Source organism: Hyperoodon ampullatus (genome assembly GCF_949752795.1).
Source record: "Hyperoodon ampullatus genome assembly, chromosome: 7".
NCBI classification, from domain to species: domain Eukaryota; kingdom Metazoa; phylum Chordata; class Mammalia; order Artiodactyla; family Ziphiidae; genus Hyperoodon; species Hyperoodon ampullatus.
The window spans coordinates 25796363-25811851 of record NC_136920.1 but is presented as its reverse complement, the minus strand read 5'-3'; the positions used below and the strand labels follow the sequence as shown (position 1 = coordinate 25811851).

General features: G+C 46.7%; 1 protein-coding gene across 3 annotated transcripts in view; it reads left to right on the top strand.

The window, feature by feature from the left end:
- LDLRAD3 (low density lipoprotein receptor class A domain containing 3) overlaps positions 1 to 14138 on the top strand; it is a gene marked incomplete at both ends in the record, with an annotated part of 261319 nt that extends 247181 nt beyond the window's left edge. For all 3 annotated transcript variants that reach the window (XM_079708560.1, XM_079708559.1, XM_079708558.1), the window contains 2 exons: positions 11786 to 12131; positions 13898 to 14138. In XM_079708560.1, coding sequence (XP_079564686.1) covers positions 11786 to 12131; positions 13898 to 14138 — 587 coding nt within the window. The remainder of the gene's footprint in view (positions 1 to 11785; positions 12132 to 13897) is intronic.
- Positions 14139 to 15489: the final 1351 nt, after the last annotated feature.

Here is a 15489-nt window from a genome sequence, read left to right as displayed (position 1 = left end):
CTCACCTCCTGCCTTTTAAGTTAGCAGTGACAGCCGCAGAGCTTCCTCCAACAGCTTACCCAAAGGCCAGGGATGCCCCGTGACCTATGGAAAGACAACTTCCGCAATGAGATGTATGTTCTGTCCATCTCAGCAAAGCACCAGGGTTGGTGAAATAGCCACATCATCTCAGGAAGCATCACAGTATACATTTACCTGGTAAAGGCTCTGAAAAGTCCCATAATGATAGCTATTAATATCTAGGCTTTGTTGAGTATTTACTATGGGCCAAAGTTCTAAACTCTTTTTTTTAATGTATTTTCTCTTTTTATCCATAAAACAACCCTGTGAGGTGAACTCTACTATTATCCCGTTTCACAGATGAGGATTTTGAGGCACAGGAGGTAGAGTAACTTGTCCTAGGTCACACAGCCAGCAAAGCCGAGGATTGAATCTGGACAGTTTGGTTCCAGAGCCTGCACTCTGAACAGCTACAAAGAAAGTGGTTTAATTTGTCTAATCCACTTTTTCTCATACCTCTTTGACCAAGGTACACTTTGTCATGAAATACCTCTTACATCTCACAGAAGACATTTCAGAATATATTGATCAGAGTCATTGGAGTTATTGGAGCAATGATTCCATTGCTGATCATTGCTCATTGCTTCGATAAGCAATGACTTATCACTTATCCAAGAGAGATAAGGTCGGTGACAACTGGACAGGACAAGCGGGAAAGGGGAGGGGAGGGCATATAGACCTACCTGGGACAGGGTGGTGACTTCTGCCATCAGACTCCTGGGCACAAATACTAGTTGTACCACTTGTTTGCTTTGTGACCTTCAGTAAATTACTTAACCTCTCTGGGCTTCGGTTTCCCCATCTGTAAAAAAAAGGGTTGTCGTAAGGTTGAAGTGAGATCATGCATACAGGACAAAGATTAGCAGTAGGGGGCCCAGTTCTCGTGGCTCAGCTTCAAGGTTGCCCTCATCTTTTTTTTGTTTTGTTTTGCGGTACGCGGGCCTCTCACTGTTGTGGCCTCTCCCGTCGCGGAGCACAGGCTCCAGACACGCAGGCCCAGCGGCCATGGCTCACGGGCCCAGCCGCTCCGCGGCATGTGGGATCTTCCCGGATCAGGGCACGAACCCGTGTCCCCTGCATCGGCAGGCGGACTCTCAACCACTGCTCCACCAGGGAAGCCCTGCCCTCGTCTTCTTATTCAATGTTTGACTCTTTCCGTAAATGGAGAGATTGTGAATTACTGTGTTTCAAAGTCAGTTTACAGATATCAAAAAATACGTGTGGAATACCTACTGTATTTACAAGGCTTCATTTGGCCCTGAGTAGGGCTCCAAGAAGGGGAGAGCCCAGCCTTTGCCCACCAGGAACTCCTCTTCATGGTGGGAGACAGGGGTAAATATGAAAGAAAGTCATATGTAAAGAGCAGGGATTCTGGAACCAGACTAGCTGGGTTTCTCCCTGTTCCCTCTCTGATTAGCTCTAACAAAGCTATCGATCACAACCCAGGTGCACGGAGGACTCGGGCAAGTGACTTAACCTCCCTGCTCCCCCATTTCCTCCTCTGTAAAATAATGGTCTACTTCACAGGATGGTGTCTTTGGGTCCCAGGGCTACCAAAACAAATTGCTACTACCTCAGTGGCTTAAAACAACAGAAATTTATCATCTCACAATTCTGGAGACCAGAAGTCCAAAATGCAGGTACTGTCAGGGTTGGTTCTTTGTGGAGGCTCTGAGGGAGCATCACGTCTCTCTCCTCGCTTCTGCTGGCTGCCTGCAATTCTTAGTGTTCCTTGGCTTGGGGGCTGCAAGATTCCAGTCTCTGTTTCCATCTCCATATGGCCTTTTCCCTTGTCTGTTTCTGGGTCTTCCCCTTTTCTGTCCCTCATAAGGACACTCTGAGAGTCCACCCTAATTCATCTCAAGATCTTTACCTTAATTATATCTTCAGAGATCCTTATTTCAAAGAAGGTCACATTCTGAGGTTCCTAGTAGACATATCTTTTGGGGGGACACCATTCAACTCACTGCAGATAGTTTAAGGATTACAAAATCAGAGGTCGTATGTGTAAACACATAAGATATTGCTGATAGGATGAGAGCTGCAATGATAATCATTATGATTATGACTCTGTTTTTGAGTTCACAGCAAACATGGATGGTGGTTGTGAGTATTATTTGTATTATTATTTCTTTCAAATCAGGAGTGGGCCACAGGTCACAAAGCAAATGACAATGCAACACTCCCAACTCTGGACTTCTCTCCCCACATCCTCCGGGGTTGGTACTGGGAAACCAAGGTGGGGAAGGCTGCAGAGTCTGAAGGCATGGCTGGGGAGGGTGATGTGAGCCATTCAGGGTCCTGGATGTGAAGAATTTTATCAGAATGACACAGCGACAGAGCTGGGTCGTGTTCAATCTGATGAGAGTATTGCAGAAGGGTTAGAGGACCAAGAGACTAAAGACAGTAAGACCACAGCGAGGTTTCTCTTCCTGGCCTGGGCCTGATGGAGACCAGAAGCAGAGTCTAGAGAAGCACTGCACAGCAGCAATCGACCACGCTTGGTGGCTCAGTGTGGACAGAGAAAAGGAGAGCGTTCAAGACAGCCCTGGAGACTAGATGGCCAGGGAAACGCAGTCCATCCTAAGAAATCGTTGCACCAGTGACCACAGACTAATTTACTCAACCTCTGGATTGGGCACTGAGTATAGAAGTAGACCAGCAAGGCTGGCCCTCCCCTCATGGCTCTCATGGTCTGGTTGGTCTGCCTGAATGTTGTTGTGGCATTGTTTGTCAGAGCGCCAAAAAAAAAAGCAACCAAAATGTACATCAGTAGGGAATTGGTGAAATTGTGATGTGCCTGTATAATGGGATATTACATAGCTCCTTCTTCACAAAGGTGTGCGTGAGCGAGGAAGACGTCCATTTGTAGAAATGTCTGTACAGCATGAAGAAAAGCACGTGTGTACGTACACAAAGAAGAGCTTTGAGGGATCTATACTTAGCGGGTCAGCAAACTACGGCCAGTGGGTTGAATCTGATCTGCTGCCTGTTTTTTGTTTGTTTGGTTTTGTTTTTTTAATCTTGCATTTTATTTGACCCCTCAGTTTTTGAAGCAATATCTAGATGATGTTCTTTTTTTTTTTTTTTTGTGGTACGCGGGCCTCTCACTGTTATGGCCTCTCCCATTGCGGAGCACAGGCTCCGGACGCGCGTGCTCAGCGGCCATGGCTCACGGGCCCAGCCGCTCCGCGGCATGTGGGATCTTCCCGGACCGGGGCATGAACCCGTGTCCCCTGCATCGGCAGGCGGGCTCTCCACCACTGCGCCACCAGGGAAGCCCTAGATGATGTTTTAAAATAACTTTTGATCTATGAAAATTATGTATAGTTACATGGTTATTCAGGCTTAATGAAGATATTCAGGCATTTTTTACACATAAAAGATGTCAAGAAATAAGGTCTTCCTGAAACTGAATTAAAAGAACACTTACAATGAAATCAATTGTAAAATGTAATAATTGTTTTCTCGGCCTTAGCTGGAAGTTTTAAGAACTATTATCTCTTCCTGAAGGATTATTAATCTGAAGTTAATACATTCCTAAAAATTTTTTCCTTGTTAAAATCTAATGCATGGTCACCTACATGCATGTAATACAAACATAATTCTCAAAATAAACAGAAGATAAAGAATGACTTGGAGAAATCTATGAAATGATAGTTTCTCAGTGGTTGGTCTGGCGGGCTGTCTTTTTAAATCAAGTTTGGGACACAAGTACACTCATTCATTGACGTACTATTTGTAACTGCTTTTGCACTACAGAGGCAGAGTTGAGTGGTTGTAGCTGAAACTGTATGGCACACAGATCATAAAATATTTACTATCTGACCCTTGACAGAAAATTTGCCAACCCCTAGTATACACCAAACTGTGAACTATTATTCTTCTAGTAGGAGTAAGGGGGGAGGGAGAGGTTGTCTGTAATGAACATTTCTATATTACTTTAAATTTTAATTCTAAAATATTTTTGTAATCAGAAAAATTCAATTTGGAAGAAAAGAGAGCATGCAGGACTCACACTACCTGATTTTGAGACTTGCTATAAAGCTGTAGTTCTCAACACAATTACTGGCATAAGGATTGGCATGTAGCTCAATCAAACAGAATAGATCATTTAGAAATAGACGCAGCCTTGTGTGCGCAATTGATTTTCAACAAAGGTGCCGAGGTAATTCAATAAAAAAGGATAGGCTTTTCAACAAATGGTACTGGAACAATTGGATATCCAGAGGGATGGGGAAAAAGGACATTGAACTTCACCTTGTACCATAAACAGAAATTAACTTGCAATGGATCATAGTTATAAATGTAAGAGCTAAAGCTACAAAACGTCTCCCAGGCAAAGATTTCTTGGATAGAATACAAAAAACACAGAACACGAGAGAAATAATTAATACAACGGACTTCATAAAAAAATTTGAACACTTATCTTCAAAAAGACACAGTAAAGTAGATGAAAAGCCAAGCCACAGTCTGGGAGAAAATATTTGCAAGACACACATCTGGAAAAGAACTTGTCTCCCAGAACATCTAAAGGACTCTTACTACTCAATAATAAGTAGTCAGACAACCCAATTCTAAAATGGGCAAGAGATTTAAATAGGTGTTTCACCAAAGAAGATACACAGATGGCAAATCAGCACATGAACAGATACTCGACATCATTAGTCATTGGGAAATGCAACTTAAAACCTCAGTGAGATACCACTTTGCACCTGTGAGCATGGCTGAACTTGAAAAGGCTGGCTGTGTTACATGCTATGAGGATGCAGAGCAACTGGGAGAAGGCCAAGTGCTATAGCCACCTTGAAACACAGTGTGATAGTTTTTTATAAACTAAGCATACACTTCCCATATGACCCAGCAGCCTGCCCCTAGGTATATACCCGCCAAAATAGGAAAATATATGTCAGCACAAAGATATGCATTCCAGAAACTGGAAACAACCACTTCCCTCCCTTAACTGGTGGACGGAAAAACAAATTGTGTTGCATCCAAACAATGAATACTGCTCAATGGTCTAAAAGAATGAAATAGCAATACTCAGAGAAACCTTGGTGCACCTCAGAAGCATTATGCCAAGTGGAAGAAACCACACACAATAGGCTACTTACTAAATGATTCCCTTACCTGACTTTCTGGAAAAGATGAATCTATTTGGACAGAAAAGAGATCAGTGATTCCCAAGTGGCTGTAAATGACGGGAGGGATGGAAATGTTTGATATCTTGCTTGTGGTGGTGCTTATGCAATTGTTACATTTGGTTACAACTCATCTAATTGTACATTTTAGAAGGGTACGTTTTATTGTGTATCGATTATACCTCACTAAACCTGACTTTTAAAAATATTTACTCTGGAGAAAAGTTAATTTTAAAAACAAACTTTTTAAATAAATTTTTTTAAAGAGGAAGTTGAGCTTTCAGGAGAATGGTAAGGCATCCGTTTGAACAGGGCAGTGAACCTTCTAGAACAGGAATTCTGGACTCAGGGAGGGGTCCGAGTGAGTGAGTGGCAGTGAAATTCCCCCAGGAGCCCTCACACTACAGGGAGAGAAGGAAGGAAAACAGTAATGAAACCTCTACTCACATCAGCCTGGGCAAAGCCAGAGGAAGAGACAAGATGCTTATTTTTTGACTGGATAAAACAGTATAAATAATACAAAGTAGAAAAGAGTAAACAATGAAAAATACGTCTCCCTCTTGCCTCTCTTCTCTTCCAGTCATACCAGGTCTGTGTGTCCTTCTAGAAATACTCAGAACATTCTCTACTGGACTTTTTGTTGTTGTTGTTCAGCTCATCACGATATCTTTCAGACTGTTTCACATCAGTATATGTAGAGCTGCCCTAGTTTCTTAAATAGGTGTGGTACTGTCTGGATGCACCATCATTTATTTAGCCAGGCTGCAATTGATGGACATTTAGATCTTTCCTGATATATGTGCTATTGCGAACAATGCTTCCATGAATACTTGTATTAAAGAGTTACTTCTCATTTGTGTGAGTATATATATCTGTTAGATTCCTAAGAGTGGAATGGCTGGGTCAAAGGATATGTACTTTTTCTATTTTGATATGTATTGTTAATGTATGTTTGTTATTTTGATCTATATTGTTAACCCCGTCACCACCCTGGGTTATACCAATTTACCCTCCCACCAACCATGCGTGAATAATTATACCTGTTTTCCCAAGTCCTGGCCAGCAAAATGTGAACTCAGACTTCGCCTTTGCCCAGTCTGAGAGGTGAATAATCGTATCCTGTAGGAAATGTAATTTGCATCTGGAGGAGGGGATCTTTTAAAAGCAAAGGAACCCCAAGTCACAGGTGTCAGTTGGTTTAGTCCTTCTCTCAGTCCAGATAGCACCTCTGTGTGAATTAGAAGAAGGCCGTCCTCCTCAGGATGTTCACCATCTGCTCAAAAACTGTTGTGATAGGGCTTCCCTGGTGGCGCAGTGGTTGAGAGTCCGCCTGCCGATGCAGGGGACACGGGTTCGTGCCCCGGTCTGGGAAGATCCCACATGCCGCGGAGCGGCTGGGCCCGTGAGCCATGGCCGCTGAGCCTGCGCGTCCGGAGCCTGTGCTCCGCAACGGGAGAGGCCACAACAGTGAGAGGCCCGCGTACCGCAAAAAACCAAACAAACAAACAAACAAAAACTGTCGTGATAACTCCACAGATCTGGGATGACTGAGGTGATGAGCAGCCCTGGAGCCCAGCCTGCTCCGCCACGGGCAGCAGCCAGAGCTCCTGGAAGCTCTGAGAGCACTGTGGTCCCTGGTGGTAACCAGATTGCCTGGAATTAATGCAGTAGAAGCTGCAGATACAGGACGGGAGTTCAAGCTGTTTGACAGTGGAGTGTGAGGGCATTAGTTTGAGGGACAGCCGGAATAAATGGAAACTTCATTATCCATGGATTATGCACTTGGAACTCAGGTCCCATGCAACTCTGATATTAGTAATTTGGCCAGCGGGCTCATCAAGCTCTTAAGAAAAGTGAGTCTAGATAATGAATTAATACAAGATGACATTTTACCCACAGAGCAGAAAAGAGACCAGGTCTAGATAATGAATTAATACAAGATGACATTTTACCCACAGAGCAGAAAAGAGACCAGAGCAGAAAAGAGACCAGTTATGTAACATCATAATTTCTCAAGCGAACGTGATCACCGATTCTCGCCTGCAAGCATTTTACATTCCATTCACTAAGAGCTCCCTCTTGGATTCTTAAAACCTCAAGTGGTTACATGGAAGTCAGTGTTTTAAAATCTCTGGACCCATTTGTTTTCCATGCGAAAATCCATCCACATTTTTCTTTTAAGAAGTACATCTCGCTGGAAAGAAACTCATTCAGTTCTTATCCTCTATCCGACTCTACCTCCCAAAAGGGGATTCTCCCAGCCTCTCCCTCTGGTCCAGAGGATAAAGGAAAGAATGTGAACGCTAAGAATTCACATCATTAGTTTGGGATGATGGAAAATTCCTGGAGGTGGAAAGCGGTGGTAGTTCCACAACAATGTGAATGTACTTCATGCTGCTGAGCTGCTCACCTAAAACTGGTTAAAATTGCAAACTTTATGTTGCATATGTATTTTACCACAATAAAAAAAGAAAAGGGAATCCTTATGTACTGTCAGTGGGAACACAAGTCGGTACATCACTGTGGAAAACAGAATGGAGGCTCCTCAAAAATTTAAAAATAGAAATACCATGTGGTCCAGCAATTCCACTTCTGGGTATTTATCCAAAGAAAACAAAAACACTAGTTCAGAAAGATATATGCACCCCCTATGTTCATTGAAGCACTACTTACAGTAGCGAAGATATGGAAACAATCCATTGACAGATGAAAGAATGGATAAAGAAGATATGGTATATGTGTGTATACACACACACACACACAGGAATATTGCTCAGCCATTAAAAAAGATGAAATCTCGCCATTTGCTACAACATGGATGTGTACTGTGCTAAGTCAGATATCAGATGGAGAAAGACAAATACTGTATGATTTCACTCATATGTGGAATATAAAATACAAACAAAATAAGTGAACAGACCAAACCAAACAAAATATGTAGATGCAGGGAACAAAGTAGTGGTTACCAGCGGGGCGGGGGTGTGGGAAGAGGGCAAATGGGTAAAGGGGAGCAACCGCGTGGTGACAGGTGGAAACAATTTTTGGTGGCGAGCACACTGCAGTGTATGTAGAAGCCGAAATACAATGTTGTACACATGAAACATACATAGTGTTATAAACCAGTGTTACCTCAATAAAAGAAATAGAAACAAAGGAAGGAAGGTAGGATGGGAGGGAAGGAGGGAGGAACAGCATTAACGGAGTACAGACCCTCGCCAGGCACTTTGCTCTCAGCACTTAGTGTGTATGTTGTATTTTACGCTGCCAATAATCCAAGGAGATAGCTACTGCTATTTACGCAGCACCACTGCCATTTTAAAGATGAGGCAGCCTTGGGGCTTCCCTGGTGGCGCAGTGGTGGAGAGTCTGCCTGCCAATGCAGGGGACGCGGGTTCGTGCCCCGGTCCGGGAAGATCCCACATTCCGCGGAGCGGCTGGGCCCGTGAGCCATGGCCGCTGAGCCTGCGCTTCCGGAGCCTGTGCTCCGCAACGGGAGAGGCCACAACAGTGAGAGGCCCAAAGTTAAGTAACTTGCTTGAGCAGCAGCTAGCAGTGATGGCCCCAGAATTCGACCCTTCAGCTCTGTGCTAGAGATGAAATAAAGAGGCTCTTCTCTTTTAGGCCTGAAATCTGAAACATACACACACACATACACACACACACACACACGCACCCAGAAGCTCCCGCCCAGCTTTTAATTATCTAAGCTGAGAGCAGACAGAACTCCCGCAGAACCTCTGGGTGACAGCTCATTGTCTCCAGAAAAATCCAGAACTGCCTTTCCCCCGTAACCGTCTGCAGCACGCTTCTGCCTCTCCTCTGGGATCTTGCTTGCTTCTTTCTATACAGTTCATCATTGAAACAGTGACCAACAGGAACTTGGAGAATCTTCATAGCCTTTAGTCCATGTCTGAGTGTGACTGGAACGCAAATGAACGCAGCCTGGAGCTTGAGGGTGAAGATCTTTCTTTGTGTCAGATTAGGATGATGTGGGGAATCAGGAACTGTTTGTGTCGGGAAGCGAGGGGAGATGGTGTGTTGCACAGCACGTGGACTTTTGAAGGAGAAATAGCTGGCTTCTCGTTCTGACTCCCCTGCTTAGTTCTTCTGTGCACTTAGACAACTTAATTCACCTCTGAGTCAATTTGCTCATCTGAAAAACAGGAATAATAAACTAATAATAGCACCTACCTTACCAGGGTGTGTGAATACACAGGTATTTTTTTCGTTGAGTTGGATGCATTTATTGGGTGTCGACTCTGTGCCAGACACCATCCTACTCACTGGAGATCCATGATGAACAGAGCACGTGCAATCTAGTGATGAGGTGCCCGGGACCCGAGCAGCCAGTGGACGGTGCTGCCACTTCCCGTCTACACATTGGCCACTGTGAACCCACTAAAACCTCTTCACGGCTTCAGAGGTTGAACGGGCACAGGGTGTGGTCGCAGACTTGCTCACTTAGGCTGCATTTAGATTATTTTTGCAGCTGGGCCACAGCTGTGGGTAGTTGTGGATCTTCTGCAAAGAAGAGGCGTCCCCCACTTTCTACGAGGAGGGGCCACTCTGGTGTCCTGTGCCAGCCTGGGCCTGGCCACCATTGCCAGGTGTGTCCTGCTGACGGGGAAGCCTCTCCCACTGAGTTTTTGAAGTGTGGCTCCTTAGTACATGGGGAGAGGAGGGGACTGGCAGCCTGCAGGGCTGGGGCGTGTACCAGGCCTTCGTCCTAGGGCCTCTGAGGAAATGCCTGCCAATTGCCTAGCTGGTCTTGGTAGGGGGCTGCCGGGCAGAGTGTCAGAGGCAAGAAGGCTCTGAAGTCAGACCACAGGGCTCAAATCAGGCACAGCCCCTTACCTCCTAACCCTGTGACCCTGGTCAAGGGACCCAAGCTCTCCAAGCTTCCCTTTCCTCATCTTAAAAAGAAGGCAGGGGACTTCCCTGGTGGCGCAGTGGTTAAGAATCCACCTGCCAATGCAGGGGACACAGGTTCAAGCCCTGGTCCGGGAAGATCCCACATGCCGCAGAGCAACTAAGCCTGTGCGCCGCAACTACTGAGCCTGCGAGCCACAGCTACTAAAGCCTGCGCACCTACAGCCCGTGCTCTGCAACAAGAGAAGCCACCACAGTAAGAAGCCCGCACACTGCAACGAACACCCAACACAGCCATAAATAAATAAATAAGAATTTAAAAAAAAAAAAAAAAAAAAAAAAAGAAGGCAGTTACAGCACCTACTTCGCGGAGTTGCTGTGAGGCAAGTAGCTGTGATAAAGCACATATTTGTATGTCTTGAACCCCCGCAGTGTGTCAGCTGCTGTTCTAAGTGCTTGATAATTATTCACTCATTTCTTGCTCACGAAAGCCCAGTGAGGTGGGGACTAATGCCATCCCCATTTCACAGATGAGGAAATTACAGCACAGAGAGGTTGACCATTTCCCAGAGGGCACACAGCCAGTCAGCTGAATAGCTTGAATTTGAACCTAGTCTGGCTCCAGAGTCCATGATTTCAGCCTGTGCTCTGCTGGCTCTCCATCTTGAAAGCTTGGCAAAGGCTGGGCATTAAATAAATACTTTGCCCACATAAGGAACCCCAGACACACTGGCCAGTGTTCCTCACATATGTGATATGATAAATTTCCAGAGAAAAACGGATTTCTGTCACTGGAGCTATCACTCCTGTTCCCTGGATATTATATTTCCCGGGGCTGATTTTTTTTAACAACTTTATTGAGGTATAATTTACATGACATAAAATTTGCACGTTTTAACTGTACAACTCAATGAGTTTTAGTAAATGTATCAATTTGCACAGCCATCACCACATCCAGTTTTAGAACATTCCCATCACCCCAGCAAGATCCGTGATGCTCATCACCAGTGAATCCCCATTCCCACCCCCAGCCCCTGGCAATAATTAATCGACTTTTTATCTCTATAAATTTGCCTTTCCTGGACACATATAAGTGGAATCATACACTATGTGGTCTCTTGTGTCTGGCTTATCTTGCTTAGCACGTTTTTTTGTTTTTTTGTTTGAATTTTATTTATTTATTTAATTTTGGCTGTGCTGGGTCTTCATTTCTGTGCGAGGGCTTTCTCTAGTTGCGGCGAGCGGAGGCCACTCTTCATCGCCGTGCGCGGGCCTTTCACAGTCGTGGCCTCTCTTGTTGCGGAGCACAGGCTCCAGACGCGCAGGCTCAGTAGTTGTGGCCCATGGGCCCAGTTGCTCCGCGGCATGTGGGATCTTCCCAGACCAGGGCTTGAACCCGCGTCCCCTGCATTGACAGGTCGACTCTCAACCACTGCGCCACCAGGGAAGCCCACTTAGCACGTTTTTGAGGCTCATCCATGTTGTAGCATGCACCGGTACTTTTTATGGACAGATTATATTCCGTTGTATGGGCAGCCCACATTTTGTTTATCCGTTCACCGACCCATGGACATTGGGGTGCTTTCCACTTTGTGGCTATCGTGAACCGTGCTCCTGCGAACGCTTGCACTCCCGTCCTGGGACTGACTTCACGGCAGATGGGTGCGCCGACTTGGTAACCTCTCTCCTTTTCTCTCACCTCTGGGGCTTCTCAGAACCAGGCAGCGGGCAGGTGTTCGTGACCTCGGAGAACCAGCTCGTGTACTATCCCAGCATCACCTATGCCATCATCGGCAGCTCCGTCATCTTTGTGCTGGTCGTGGCCCTGCTGGCTCTGGTCCTACACCACCAGCGGAAGCGCAACAACCTCATGACGCTGCCCGTGCACCGGCTGCAGCACCCTGTGCTGCTCTCCCGCCTGGTGGTCCTGGACCACCCTCACCGCTGCAACGTCACCTACAACGTCAACAATGGCATCCAGTACGTGGCCAGCCAAGCCGAGCAGAACGCGTCGGAAGTGGGCTCCCCACCCTCCTACTCAGAGGCCCTGCTGGACCAAAGGTGCGTGAGAGAGGCTCGGGGAGGGAGGTCATCCCACGCAGGGGCGGGCATACATGTGCACGTGCCTGGGATCCTGGTCTTGCCAGGAACCTGCATGCAGCTGCAAAGGCGGAGGCAGCGTTTGACTTCTACTGAGTCTTTGCGAAACGATTCACGTGTAGCATCACATTCAGTCCTCACAGCCACTCATGGAGGGAGGTTCTATATGTGCCTCAGTTTTACAGACGAGAAAACTGAGATTTTTAAGTTACTCATCTGAAGACATACTGCTAGGATCCTGACCAGTTCAGATCCCTCGTCCTCCCCGGTAATGTCACACGGACACAAGTCCAGGACCCTGACCAGCTCTGGGCACTCACCTGCTACCGCAGAACAGTGCCCAGTATATACTCGAGGTTTGGTTCCTATTTGAATGCATGAATGGATGAGTGAGTGAGTGAGTGAACGAATGAGTGAATAAATAAGTTCTTTAACTTTGCTTGGCTTCATCTATAAAATAAAGGAGGTGGCGTAGAGAACTCTCAAGCTTTGTTAAGCAGTAGAACCTTCATCACAGGTGGAGCTGTACAAGGAACCCCAAAATGTAAAGTTAAAACCCAGCGTTCTGTAGTTGGAGCTGGTAGTGGACCTCATTCCTGCCTGCTCAGCCTTCCTCTCTCCTTTGGTGACCTCCAAGGTACCCAAAGAACCCGCTTTGAAGTCCCGGAACTAGAGCTACCTGAGTCCCCCTTGGTTCTCAGCATCCCCTGCCCTGCAGGGACCCTGCTCAGCGTCCCTCTTCCACTGAGTCCAGGACTCACCAGGTGTGGCACGAGGCATTTTGCAGGCAGTGTTCCCGGGCTAACTGGGCTCCTTGAACCCTCTCCGGTGGCAGCTCTTGTATTATTTAATCTTCCTTTTCCTTCCTCATAAAAGATAAACAAAGCTCCAAGGAGCGGTGCTTAAGGACATCTTCGCAAATAAGCATAAGAACACAAGACCTCACTCATTTAGACCATCCATTGTAGAGCAAGGTTAAAACTGCTGCATCTGGAGACAGAATTCCTGGGTTCAAATACTAGTACTGCTGCTTACTAGTTGTTTGGGATCCTGTGCAAGCCATTTAATGCCCCTTTGCCTCAGTTTTCTCCCCAGTACAAGGGGCATGAAAGTAATGGCTCTCTCCTAGAATTCTTGTGAGCATTAAATAAGGGATGTAAGGTAGGTGGCGCAGTGCCTGACTCGTAGTAAGCCTTCCATAAATGAGAGCTGGAAAATAAAATGTCTTTTAAGTTATTTCACTGCAAGCAAGGTGTCATTATTACTCCCTTCTATAGATGGGGAGACCGAGGGTTTGAGAGGATATGCTCTCACCCAAGTCCGCACAGCCAGGAAGAGTTGGCTTTCAATAAGGACCCCCAGTTCTGTGGACTGTCAGGGGCTCTATCAAAACACCAGGCCAGGTGAATCCCTTCCAAACCACCTAGGATGAGCTGAGGAGTATTTAGAATTCTCCCTACCAAAGGTTGTGGTTTTGGCACTGTCCAGTCGGCACAAGCCAGGCGGAGCATGCTGACCTGTTCCTTTTGTCTTCTTACAAATCACTGGTTTTCCTAGTCCTTGGATTGCCTTTCTCCTTGGAAGGAAAATCTCATTCCCGATGTCAGCATCCGCTCAGGAAAGGGCAGAAGTTGGCATTGCCTGCCGTGCCTGGGCTCCTAATGCTTTCTCCTCCCCCTCCCCTCCCCCCTTCCCCCCACCCCCCCATTCTGCTCTCTCCATCGCAGACCCGCATGGTACGACCTCCCTCCGCCACCCTACTCTTCAGACACCGAGTCTCTGAACCAAGCCGACCTGCCCCCTTACCGCTCCCGGTCTGGCAGCGCCAACAGCACCAGTTCCCAGGCAGCCAGCAGCCTCCTGAGTATGGAAGACACGGGCCACAGGCCGGGGCAGCCTGGCCCACAGGAAGGCACCACCATGGAGCCTAGGGACTCTGCACCCAGCCAGGGCACCGAAGAAGTATAAAATCCAGCTCTTCCAAAGTCCATATGGGTTCATCTGCTCTGACTTGTCACCATCCTAACAACTTGTGCTCATGGGAAGCTCCTCAGGATGCCTCAAGGAGTGATGTGGGGTGTCAGCTCTCTCTCCGTTCACCTCCTTCCCCAGATTTCAGGGATGTTCTTTGGAGGGTGACCTGGCAGTGTTCTGGCCTCTCAGTTGCCCTGATGTATGTGCATCTTTTCTGGGCAGTTACCCAGGATCACAGCCTTACTCTCCGCATCATTCTGTTACTGCTGGAATCTTGCTGAGTAGGTGGCCGGAGAGTGCGGTACTTAGGTAGCCCTTGAGAAAGCAGTGTTTGTGCCATACGGGGAGTTCAGAAGGGCAAAGGACACTGGACCAAATGCTCTGTGGGCTGCTTCCTTAGAGCTCCATTTGGAGGTTTGGGTTGGATGATCCTACCAGGAGGCTGTCATTGGATGGCCACTCTGGAGAGAATCCAGGGGAGCATCAGAACCCACCTTGCACTAGGCTGTTCATTGCTCTGGGTCGGGGCCAAAGAACACTGTTGCCATGAGTCACGCCCTTCAGAAGTCTGGATTTAAAAACTTGTTCGAGAATCCTCGTTTTGAGAGCTTTCTCAGGATCATATATCATCAGCCTCATCCCAGAACAGGCAGGGAGCCACACCATGAGTTTTTCTGAGTTCTCAGCTCCTAAAATACAGGCTGCCAAGATCCTGGGTCTGCTTTGGTCCACAGTCCTTTCCCTGGTTTCTGGATTGTCTCCCTCCCAGCTGTGACCTGCCCGTAAACAAGGGATGAGTACTAAACCTGAGTTGCCCAGAAATCTGATCTGGCCCTTTGTCCCTGTAAGCCACACCCAGCCTGCCTTGCCCATTCATGCAGGTTCAACACTCGCCCCCTAAGTCCCCCTGACACTCAGAAGTCATTTTACCTGTGCATTTGGACTAGAGAACACTGTAGGTTCTAACTCAACGTGAGAACCTAATTCAGTACCTCCCCCGAGAGAGGCTGGATTCCTGGGCTGCACTCACCCCCCTTCCCAAGGCCCAGATTCCAGCGCTGCAATTTAGGGTTAGGGCTGGAATCAGAGTGAGGCTCGGGCCTCTCCGAGCATCCCATAGTTTCTCCTCTGAGAGAGATGGATAATAGTTTGGAGTCAAGATTTGCCATTCGGACTTTCTTTTTTTTTTTTTTTTTTAATCTCTTAGAAATGCATTTGAAACAGTGTGTTTGTTTTTTCCCTTCTAGTTAAGGGACTATTTATATGTGTATAGGAAAGCTGTCTTTTGTTTGTTTGTTTTTCCATTAGTGAGGTCCAAGCAAAGATGCAAAAGGAGATCGTGCCT